The 13,844-nt window shown below is 35.0% G+C and overlaps 1 protein-coding gene across 2 annotated transcripts in view; it reads right to left on the reverse strand.

Moving 5' to 3' along the window:
• Positions 1-10,750: 10,750 nt before the first annotated feature.
• The window catches only part of LOC106884262 (matrilin-1), a 134,673-nt gene continuing 131,579 nt past the window's right edge, over positions 10,751-13,844 (reverse strand). For both annotated transcript variants that reach the window (XM_052973963.2, XM_052973962.2), the window contains one exon: positions 10,751-11,360. In XM_052973963.2, the coding sequence (XP_052829923.1) occupies positions 11,353-11,360 (8 nt within the window). In that variant the 3' untranslated portion in view covers positions 10,751-11,352. The remainder of the gene's footprint in view (positions 11,361-13,844) is intronic.

Genomic DNA, 13,844 nt, shown 5'->3' on the forward strand with positions numbered 1-13,844 from the left:
TCCGCTAAGCTGATACAGTCTTCACATGGGATCAAAACATACCAGAAACTAAACTGTTAGAACAGCTACACCAACAAGTTCAACATAACCCAATATGCATACCTTCATGTGGATATCCGTAAAGACACATTCTCATACACTGATATACATGCGCACAAAACGAAATACTTATTGTCCTATGTCCTATGATTCTATGATTCAAATCGTGTAATCGACGTCCAAGGACAGGAAGTTGTTGTCATTATTATTGTTGTCATTGCTGCTGCCGATTAGCCCCTGGTCAGCTCTAATTTTGCCAACCAATGGTTAAAGGTTTTTTTTTTTCCAATTTCACCTCCATATACTCATAGCATGTATCTAGGACCGGTCATAAAATGAGCTGGCAGAATCGTCAGCACGTCGTACAGAAGTCTTAGCGGCATTCCTTCCAGCTCTTTATGTTCCGTGTTCAAATATCAATAAAATCGAATTTGCCTTTCGTCGTTTCGGGGTCGATAAAATAAAGTACCAGTCAAGTACTGGCATCAATGGAACTATGTAATTAAGTTGTCTCCAGCCTCCAGAATTGCTCATTTTCAACCCAGCAACGGACCGGCGTCACGCTCAGGGGAAATATTGTGAAATCAGCTACGTAAACGCCTTAGAAACCGAGTTACTGACCTTATAAATTCTAGGGTTCAGGAAACATAATCTTGAACCTTTATTCTTTTAAACAGTAGGACGTGATTAGAGCGATATTTGGCTGGTGTTTCTAGCATCCCGACGGAACCCGTAAATTCTCTTGCTGATGGAATGTCATGTCTGTGTACTCTACAGATCCTTACGCTCAACCCATTCCACAGCCTTCAGTTTGTCTTCATCATAATAACTGTTTAATTTCGAGACAACACAACATTGCTGCAAACCGAATGTATATCTTTATTTCCTGCATTAGTAATTTGGGCGGTGACGCGATTGTCGACACAAACACTATTACCAAGGATACTGACAGAGTTATATACACAAACACAAACGCACACAAACACAAACACACACAAACACATATGCACACACATGCGATATGTATGTAAGTATATAAGTCTGTGTAGATGAATGCATGCGTTCATGAACATATGCATGAATGACTGCGTAACTATGTATATCTGAATGTGTAGTACACGCACACACACACGCACACAGATACACTCACACACAGACACACACCCACACAGATACACACATGTATGTACGTAAATGCATACATGAACACACACACATATATATATATATATATATATATATAAATGATACGTATGTATAAATATATCGATGCATACACACATATATATCTACAAACAGACACACACACAAACGCACACATACACACACGCACACACACATACATATGAGTGTGTGTGTGTGTCTCATACATTTGTGTATGCAAACATGCATACATACATACATACACACATATATACAATATATGTGTCTGTGTGTTGTGTACGTGTACATTTGAAACGTTTTTACCTACCTACGCACGCGTATATATATATATATATATATATATATATACATATATATGTATGTAAATATATATATATATACATATATATAATTTATATTATTATATATATATATATATACATATATATAATTTATATTATTATATATATATATATATATATATATATATATACATATATATGTATGTACGTATATATATATATATATATATATATATATATATATATATATATATATATATATATATATATGTGTGTGTGTGTGTATATATATATATATATATATATATATATATATATATTCACACATACACACAGATGCACTCATCTATGAATAGCTAGTGTGTATATGTGCGTGTGAATATTGTCACTAGAGTACATGCCACTCCAGCGTTCGGTACCTTTTCCCTCGACTCCACCCACAATCCATCTATTATTTAGTGTCGACGTTGTTTCGAAGATTTATCGCATTTAGCCCTGATTGCATTGCGTGCTGTCGAGGATGCATACATTTTATGCTCTCAAATACACACATGCTTACATACACTCACTGACACACATACACATCCACACATACTGACCGCCCTCCCTCCGCCCTCCCCACACGCAAACAGACAAGCTCTCTACACGCACATACACACGAACGCATATGCACATAGGCACACGTTAACTAGACAAACACAGACCTCACAACGCATAACTTATTTATTTAATTAAAATATTTATCGCCTATGAATGCTCTACTCCCAAATAGAAACTGGTTAACATATGTTAAAATATATTGAAATACATTAGATAAGAATATAGAAAGAATGAATGATAAATACATACATTATACACACACTCACACACACACACACACACACACACACACACACACACACACACACATACACACACACACACACACACACACACACAACACACACAAAATCAAAGGTGCTGGATCGATGTACTCCGACGAAGAACTATGGTCGAAACGTCAAATTCTCTCTTTTCACCGAGCATCAAGCTAATGCCAACGTCCTCTTGTCCGTAAATTGTATCCGTTTATTTGAATTGACTACACACACAGACACACACACACACACACACACACACACACACACACACACAATCCAAATAAGAAGGCAAAGAAAGACTTTAACACGTCTTTAATGATTGTTTCTGTACCAACTCTGCTTTCAATGCCAGTTCACGCCAAAGTTCCAAGTGAGTATTTACGTAATATTTGCGGTTTTAACATTAAAGTGGAGTTCCATTTAATTGAACAATGCAATTATTACATCAATTTAAATGCAGTGCTATCAGTTAAATGGAACCGCTTGAAACGGTCGTACTGCATCACTACTTGATATCCTGTTGCTTATTTTTGATCTTATTCACCTTACTTCGTGCTGTGCGGATAATACTGGACTGACTTGGTGCTTCAACTTAAGTACCTAATTCAACTGAATCTCAATTATATATATATATATATATATATATATATATATATATATATATATATATATATATATATATATATATATATATAGAGAGAGAGAGAGAGAGAGAGATATAGATATGACGGGCTTCTACTCAGCTTCCACTTACCAAATTTACTTATAAGGCATTAAACAGTCCGGGGCCACTGTAAAGCACACGGGCCCAATGCACCGTTCGGTGGGAAATTTGCCTACTATCTTAGCAAATTAACTGACCACATAGCAGCTCCATTGTTGGCGCACGATTCGGGTTTTGATAAACTGTCTTTGTTCGCGTAAGTAGAATATGGGTGGAACGTATGCTGAAATTTAATTAATGCTTGAATCAATCATGTTACGTTTGTCTCAAACAATTTTCTCAGTTTTTACTTTTTTTTCAGATCTTATTTCCCTTGTTCTCTTACTGATGTCCCTGGAGTCAATTGGAACTTTAGTTGCACAAAATTTGCAAAACAGTTTTATTCATAAATTTTCAACGTTTTTAAGAATACTGCTTTTTTTTTTTTTTTTTTTAGTTTTCCTTTTGTGAAAGCTAAGTTGATTTCAGATAAAGATACTCGCTTACGTAGTTCACTTTGTGTTGTATCGTCAAGAGGCTAGCTAGGATTTCAGCTGACAGCTTCAGAATACAAACGCACGCGCACATATGCACATGTATACATACATACATACATACATACATACATACATACATACATATACACACGCACACACACATATACAAATATATATATATATATATATATATATATATATATATATATATATATATAAGCATACACATATACATATATAAATATATAATATATAATATATATATATTTATATATATATATATATATATATATATATATGTGTGTGTGTGTGTGTGTGTGTGTGTGTGTGTGTGTATACATTTATGTATAAATACATGTATGTGTCTGTGTGCATGTATATACATACAGAAGCGGTGGTCCAGCATGGCTACAGTCAAACTGGCTGAAACAAGTAAAAGAATATATATATATATATATATATATATGTATGTATGTATGTATGTATGTATATTTGACGCTCACACGTATCTGTGTTTCATATCGTACCATATCATATCATATTATGTCATATTAAATCATATTATATGATACATCATACTATATACGGAAGCTAAAAGAAATCATTCCTCTGAAATTCTCGTTCCTGATATCTGACGATAGTGAAAATTGGAACGTAATGCAAAAGTAAATAATTGATTTGATCATGTAATTGATGCAAAGAGAATATTAAAGCAGACGCTATACAAAATAGAATTTAAATAATATCAACTAAAGAATATAAAGAAGTGAATAATGCTAAGAATATGGGTATTGGCGAAGAAATGGGATAAAATCATATAGGTGCAGGGGTGGCTGTGTGGTAAATAGCTTACTTTCCAACCACATAAATGTTCAAGAATATTGAGTTCTGGGGACTGTGGTGGCCAGATAAGATGTTCAACTTCACTAGAATTTTCCTCGTGCCATTCAGTAACAACTTTAGCTGTGTGAGTTGGTGCATTATCATCCTGAAAGATAATGTTTCCCTCCGGAAACAGTTCCGCAACCATAGAATGAATTTGATCAGATAAAATGCTTAAATAGTCTTGGCTATAATTTAAAGAAAAACCACTATTAGATAATTCAATAAAGAAGAATTTAATTCATACCCTCCAGAAAATAAATATATCATAAAAACCTTATTCAAAAAATCAATAAAATACAAAAAGAATATCTAGTAAATGGTATAAAATGACTACGCACGTTTCGTGGCTATATTTTCAAATAGATAACTACTAAAACCAATTCAATTAATAATTCTATTAATAATCAAATCGATCTACAGTTAAATCTATTCAAAAATTTATTCACTCGTCAGATCTAAAATAAAAATAATAATAAAAAAAAATCAATGTACGTATTGTAACTTATACTAAATACCTAAAAAATAGTTGTTTTAACAATAAATAAATAAATAGTCGAAAAACATTTAACAATATTTCTTAAAATAAAAACACAACTTATCTTATCGAAGAATTGCTGTAAACTAAAATTTTAAACGTATATTTTAAATGTAATACGTAGAACTTAGCATTTATATGAAATATAAGATGACTTAATTTGTGTGTGTAGAATAAGTACTAGGCTTACAAAGAATAAGTCCAGGGGTCGATTTCTTCGACTAAAGGTGGTGCTCCAGCATGGCCACAGTCAAATGAGTGAAATAAGTAAACGAGTAAAAAGTATATATATATATATATATATATGTGTGTGTGTGTGTGTGTGTGTGTGCATATATATATATATATATATATATATATATATATATATATATATGTATATATAGTAGTAGTAGTAGTAGTAGTAGTACTAGTAATTTATTTAGTATTGGACTAGATCGTTATTTATCAGCCTCATATCCCCTCGAGGTCATTTTGCTTGTAAAAACCAAATTGAGGTCGTTTGAACTGATCGCACAGAGAGACGTTTCCTTTGTCGCAAGGAGCTATACCTAATGCTCTACCGATTCTGACGTATACAATCACAAAAACACCTACAAAGCAAAGGAAATAATGAAAACACAACGCCACAATTTTATGGTGAAATTTCTTTATTTGATTTTACACTCGCTCGAGTGTTAATTGCAATATAAATATGTAGTATATATATACAGCTATAAACACATGCACTGGAGTATATACAACAATAAACACACGCAACGGAATTTCAAAGCTGTGTATACATTCTTTGAACTCCTGTAATGTTAGCATATGTTTAATAATATTTACAAAAAAGGAATATAATGCATTCACAGACACATTTCGCAATCATTTTCCATTCATGCATTTATAGCCCATTCACATGTTATACGCATGCGTACTCTCGTATATACAAAATATTGTGTGTGTGTGTGTGGGGGGGGGTGTATATGTGTTTGTGTGTGTGCTAAAACGTTAACTTTCTCTGAAAAATCTATACATATTGCAAATTGAAAACGTATTACACAAACAAAAAATACAGTAATGCTTCGATATTGAATTAATTTGTTCCCGGAGGCCGCTCGTAAAGCGAAAACTCGTAAAGCAGAGCATTAATTTCCCATAGTATGAAGGAAATTTTATGCCGTCTTTTTACACCGTCGCTATATGCAGCTGTGTAGACGCGTCAGAACCAGTGTTGCCACATGTTGCGACTTTGCCACACACACAAAATGGCTGCTTAACCTTTTTATATTTATTATTAAATAAAACTCGCAAACCCGGGGTCTCGTAACGCGGGTCTTCGTAAAGTGAAGTATTACTGTATATATATATATATATATATATATATATATATATATATATATATATAACTACCTAAAAATTCAGTAAATAGCTATACATACGTTTGTGTGTGTGTTTTTACATATATGCGTATATGTGCATATATATATATATATATATATACTCACGCACACAGAAGTATTCATATGTATATATACATACATATGCCGCACATACACAGATACACACGCACGCACACACATGTATATACTTGCAGACACATAATTATTAGTGTATAAATAAAAAATGTATATACCTACGTACACGCGTGTGACGCACCCCAGTATGCATAGTCTTTGTGTGTGTATGTGTGTGTGTATTATGCATAACATGTATATATATTTATACATACATATATCTACGCACATGTACATACATATACATACACACACATATATACACAAACACACACAGAGAAGCATATGCATATATATATATATATACACACCCACATACATATATGTGTATATATACATATATATATGTGTACATAGATACATACTTATGTACAAACATGTATACATATATACAAACATATATATGCACACACACACACACGCAGATACACACGCACACATGTATATAAATGGTTCAAAATATACAAAAAATATGCAAACACACACATAGATAGGTAGAACAACAAAGAATGTGTATTACTTTAACGCTCAAGGAGAATAGAAGAAGGGTTTAATGTTTCGAGCCAATGCTCTTCTATAGAAAGGAACGAAGAGAGAAAACAGATGGAGTGAGAGAAAACAAAATGTATCTGAATCAACTGTTACTACATGTCAACTGGAAGTTTCGTATTGCATACTGTACCCGAGGAAGAAGTTTCCTAAACGGAAAGGCAGCGACAATCATTTCCAGGAACCAGCATATCTGACCAGACGTACAAACATGCAATATTTATATATGTGTGTGTGAGTGCGTCTGCACATGTGTGGGTGTCGGTGCGTATAAATGTCGATATACTTATACGTACATATATTTATATATGATATATGAATATTACCACCGTTCACATGTATGTATATATATATGTCGATAAATAGAAAAATCTGTCTCTCTGTGAAAGTATGTATGAACGTATGTGTGTGTTCGTGTGTATGTGTGTGTGTGTGTGTGTGTGTGTGTGTGTGTGTGTGTGTGTGTGTGTGTGCGTGTGTTCGCGTGAATTCATACATTTACTTAAATATACGTATATTTAATGACAAGTCGGCATACAAGAGCAAACAAACATTTATATGTCCATAAATGGATATTTATATGTATACAAAAGAAAAAGAATAGAATAAACACAATAACAACAATGATGATGATAATAATAATAATAATACTTTCTACTGTAGGCATAAGGTCTGGAATTTTGAGGAAGGAGGTAAGTCGATTACATCGACCGCAGTGTGCAACTGGTACTTGATTTATCGACCCCGAAAAGATGAAAAGCAAAGTCGACCTCGGCAGAATCTGAACTCAGAACGTAGCGATGGGCGAAATACAGCTAAGCATTTCGTCCAGCGCCCTAACCGGTTCTGCCAGCTCACCGCCGCCTTAATAATAATAATAATAATAATAATAATAATAATAATAATAATATTAATAATAATGTATCAGTACCAGCAGATGACAACGTTTCTCTAAAAGAAATGGAAAAACTTTCATAATACAAAGACCTGGAAATAGAGATAACCCGAATGTGGAATCTAAAAACAGAAACAATTCCTATCATAGTAGGTGCCTTAGGTATAATAAAAAAATATTCAGACAAATACATAACAAAAATACCAGGACTTACAAATATATATAACATACAGAAAATTGCACTACTGGGTACTGCACACATTCTACGCAAAACACTTTCAATACAGTAAACATAAGAGCACCACAGCAAACCACAGCACATACCCAAGGCGCACAGAGCTGCGCTCGGTAGTGAAGTGAAAGCACGTTATAAAAATAAAACTACTGAATAATAATAATAATAATAATTATTATTATTATTGTTATTGTTATTGTTATTATTATTATTATTATTATTATTATTTCAAATTTTGGCGGCAAGGGCAGCTTGGAGGAAGTGGGAATGAGTCGATTACATCAACTCCAGTGTTCAACTGGTACTTATTTTATCGCTCCCGAAAGGATGAAAGGTAAAGTCGACCTCGGCAGAATTTGAACTCAGAACGTAGCGACGGGCGAAATACCGCTAAGATTTCGCCTTAATAATGACAATAATAATGATGATGATGATATCAATAATAACATTTTCCGGTATATTTACAATGACTGTTGTTTCGTGGGTGAGGTGGGGGGAATAGTCGTTATGTCGACCGTATATCTTTAACTGGTACTTTAGTATATCAATTCCTGATAGACGAAAAAAAAAAAAAAAAAAAAAAAGAAAATGTTGACCTGGGTGCGATTTGAACTCAGAACGTACAAAATCGGAGCAGATAACGGATTATATAATTGTTCAGTGGATTTTAATTATTGCAGCAAAAAATGTACGGCTAAGTTAAATGAAATACATTTAAAATTTGTTTTTAAATAGCAGTTCGGTGCTTAAATAAAATAAACTAACTTTCTGTAAGTTCTCGTCGTCGTCGTCGTCGCCATCGATACCACCACCGCCGCCGCCGCCGCCCCCGTCCTCGTCATTGAAACAATTTAAGTACGAGAACATTGGTTAGAATAAGAACAAGAATTACAATGTGTAGAAAGAAGGTGGCGAACTGGAAGAGTCGTTAGCGAGCAGGACAAAATGCTTCAGCGGCATTTCGTCCGAGTTCAAATTCCGTTGCTTTTCATCCCTTTCGGGGGTCGATAAAATAAATACCAGCTGAGTACTGCAGTCGATGTAATCGACTTACTCTCTTCCCCGATATTGCTGGCCTTGTATTTCGACCCTCGCTACGTTCTGAGTTCAAGTTCCACCGAGGTCGACTTTGCCTTTCATACTTTCGGGATCGATAAATTAAGTACTGGGGGCCGATATTACCGACAAGTCCCCTCCTCACAAATTTCAGGACTTGTGCCTTTAGTAGAAAGGATATTGCTGCCTTTGCGACAGAATTTGAAATCATTAATTATAATGTATGAAAATAACAGCAACAACGACGACAGCGGTTTCTGACCTCGGCACAAAGCCAGCAATTTTGAGAAGAGGATTAGTCGTGTGGATTGGTACTTCATTCTAATGACCCTGAATGGGATTAAAGGCCAAGTTAATCTCGACAAGATTAGCAGAACAAATAAAGCGCCTGACAAAATACCCGGCCGTATTACTTTTGTTCCTTACGATCTGAATTCGAACCCTGCTGTGGTCAACTTTGCCTTTCACCTTTCCGTGGTCGATAAAATAGAATACTAGTCTTAGATACTAAGCTTGGTGGTATTGAATTACCCTTGCTCTCAAAAATGGAGAATCCAAGACCAAAGTACAAACAATTACAACGACTAGAAGTATAGCAGTTTAAAATTTGCAGTTTAAAATTTGGGCTCAAGACCAGCAATTTTAGCTGGAGGGGCAAATCAATAATATCGATTCTACTGCTCATTTGGTACTTAATTTATCAACCCCAAAAGGGCAGGAAGAAATGCCAGCGCGTCGCCTAATAATGATTTCAAATTTTTGCCACAAGGGCAGCATGTGGGAAGGGGTTAAGTCGATTACATCAACCCCAGTGCGTAACTGGTACTTATTTTATCAACCCCGAAAAGATGAAAGGCAAAGTTGACCTCGGAGGAATTTGAACTCAGAACGCAGCGATGAGCGAAATACCGCTAAGAATTTCGTCCGGCGCGCTAACGATTCTGCCAGCTCGCCGCCCAATAATAATTATAATAATTATTTCTAAATTTGACAAAAAAGATCACCAGATTTTGAGGGAGGGGGTTACCCAATTACGTCGATCCTAGTATCTGACTGGTACTTTATTCTATCGACTCCAAAAGATTGAAAAACGAAGTCGATTTTGCTGATGTTTGAACTCAGAGCGTTAAGATGCAGAAGTGGCATTAAGCATTTTTGTCCAACGCTCTAACCATTCGGCCAACACACTGTTTAAACAACAAAAACAACAACAACTATAATTCTTTCTGAAATTTTTGACGAGTGGGGCTATTCGATTACATTGATCCCAGGGCTCAACTTATATTTGTTTCATCGACCCCGAAATGATAAAAAGCAAAACAGGCCTTGATAGAATTTGAACTCAAAACGCAATGTCGAAATAATTACAGGAATAATGATAGAAATAGGATACCAAATATACGATGTCAACAAGAACACGGGGAAAATGCAAACATATGCAAAAAATGCAAAAGAAGATTGTCCAAAAATTATAATATAATATTTGAACAAATAAATCAAGTTTTTTTTATTATTTAAATATCTTTTCTTTTTATATTCTTTCAGAATTGTCTTTTTTTTTTGTCTGTTATGGTTTTGAGGTTTATTGTGTGTGTTTTAGTAGTGTTATTAATATTATTCTTTGTTTTAAATAGATTTTTCTTGTTATCATTTTCACTTCAATTTTTTTATTGACATGAATGTTTTTTAAGGTTACACATTGTTCCATCTACAAAAAATTGTTGCCATTGTGTGTTAGTTTTTTTGTTGATTTTCTTTTTAATCAATTTTATATCATTTAATTTATTTTTCAGGAGATTTCTTCTGTCTCAATTTCATTGTATTTAGCTTTTTGGTTTTGAATTTTAATAGAATAATAATAGAAAAAAAAACTATTCAGATGTTTTACAGAATTGCGAGAAAAAATGAGTAAAGAAATCTTCATAACCATCATCACCATCAACAATAACAACAACAACAGCAGCAACAATAACAACAGTAGCAGCAGCAGCAGTAGTAGCAGCAATAAAAACGATAACAACAACAGCAACAACATAAACAAATCGTAAGAGCCGGTCAGGAAAAGAATCACTCCTCATCTGGCTGGAATGCAGGGCAACGAATGTATTTTTAAAGGTTTCCGTCCCGTTTTCTTCAAAATATAGGCACCGATTTCTATACACCTGCAATGAAAGAAGATATATTTAAACATATAATTCTTATAACTACATAGATTGTTGCATTTCAATATATATATATATATATATATATATATATATATATATATATATATATATATATATATATATATATATATATATAATACAGAATGGGACAAGAACGCAAAACATCCAGACAGTTAGGTGATACAAGAAAGAAACAAAACATACAAATAGACGATACAAAGAAAGCACGGCACGGACTGGTCATTCGGAGTTTTCTTTCTTCAGTCGAGATCCAGATTATCCTTGCAATTTCAGCTGGTTATTCTCGATATTGCTCCAATCTGGCCAGCCCCAAGGAAAAACTAAGCTAAGAGCATTAGATTCCTTGGGAGAAAGCAGCGAATGTACACAAAAACAAGGACGGAAAAAAAACAAACGAACAATGTTACACAAATACAGTAGGAATAATAAGGGGACATAACAACAGACGTCTTTCGACTAAGGACGAATTAAATGAAGCTGGCGTGTATGGAAATAAGGCCTTACAACCGGGATACAAGATTTCACAGGCAGCACGCACAACGGCCGGCCAAGAAAGAAAGCACCAGGCTTAAAAGCAAGTACTGGAGTCGATTTGTTCGACTAAACCCTCGAGGGCGGTGCTCCAGCATGGCCTCAGTTTAATGACCGAAACAAGTCAAAGACAACTGATAGAAGACATAATTAAATAATTTCACTTCTTTTAATATCACTATCATCATCATTATCTGTAAATTAGTTAACAAATAACTAAGCGACTGTTTGATTAATCGACCGGTGAATCAATCAATCTATCAGCTAAGTTTGTTGAAGTCCTTTAATCACAATTCGAGACCTCGACAAGGACATGCCCTCCCTGCTTCAGGTCTGCTTAAGCCCTTGCTGGTTCTCCTCCCCCCACCAACCGTTTAGTTTGAGTTTTTTTTAGCTCCGAATTGACGAAGTTGATATAGAGACTGCGGTTGATGCCTTAGTTTTTGAAATAAAGCCTTCGTGTCTGATCAGATTCTGATCTTGAGATAAGTTGCTAAATTCGATCAAGAATGTCAATGGGGCCGGGGAGTGTTGGGATTCCAGAACAGGTAGGGCGATGCAAGGGAGATGGGAGAGGATCAAAATGTATTTATTCATTAAAACAAAACAAAAAAAATCAAATAACTTTCGTCCTGCACACACGCATGCGTATACATACATCAGAAAGCGTACACTCACTCGGACTCACAGACAGGTAGTTGTGTCTCAGTGCGGCCTCACTCGTGTTGACTAAGACAATACAAATCGAAAAGGACACGAACAGATAAATACTTGCAATATTTCGTCATCCTTTCTTTTTATCTTTGTTTGTTTGTCTCTCTCACGCTTCATATATATATATGTGTGTGTGTGTGTGTGTATATATATATATATATATGTATATATACATATATACACACACACACGCATATATATACACATACATATAGACATACATATATACATCCATATATACATCCATATATACATATATATATATATACATATATAACTGTATAATAATATATGATAATAATATATATTCTTCGATTACAAATATTATATATGTATATATAATATATATTTATATATATACACACGTACATACACCTATAAGTATGCGCGCGCGCACACACCACGCGCACACGCCACGCACACGCACACGCACACGCACGCACACACACACACACACACACACACACACACACACAACACACACACACACACACACACACACACACACACACACACACACACACACACACACACACACACACACACACACACACACACACACACACACACACACACACACACACACACACACACACACACACACACACACACACACACACACACACACACACACACACACACACACACACACACACACACACACACACACACACACACACACCACACACACACACACCACACACACACACACACACACACACACACACACACACACACACACACACACACACACACACACACACACACACACACACACACACACACACACACACACACACACACACACACACACACACACACACACACACACACACACACACACACACACACACACACACACACCAATAAGGTAGACAAACAGTCTCGTTTGTCAAGTTCAAATGTTTATTCCGCCATGTTTACACAAAGCGAAAGTTAAAAATATTTCTCGTACCAGTACTTCCACCCACGAAACTGCAATCGTTGTTGAATTCATTGTGGTTCAGATTGTGTTTGTTGTTCTTGCAGTGGTGTTGGTGGTGGTTTTGGTGGTAGTTCTCTTTACTGGTGGCTGTGTTTGTTGCCGCAATAGTTATTAGAGGTTTACACTTTCTACTCGTTTCTTTGCTTCGGCCATTCGACAGCGACCATGATGGAGCACTGTCTAGTGGTTAGTTTAGTTAAATAAATCGATATGAGTAATTATTTTTAGTC

This window comes from Octopus bimaculoides, chromosome 16 (assembly GCF_046866305.1).
Source record: "Octopus bimaculoides isolate indiv1 chromosome 16, ASM4686630v1, whole genome shotgun sequence".
In the NCBI taxonomy this organism is placed as follows: Eukaryota; Metazoa; Mollusca; class Cephalopoda; order Octopoda; family Octopodidae; genus Octopus; species Octopus bimaculoides.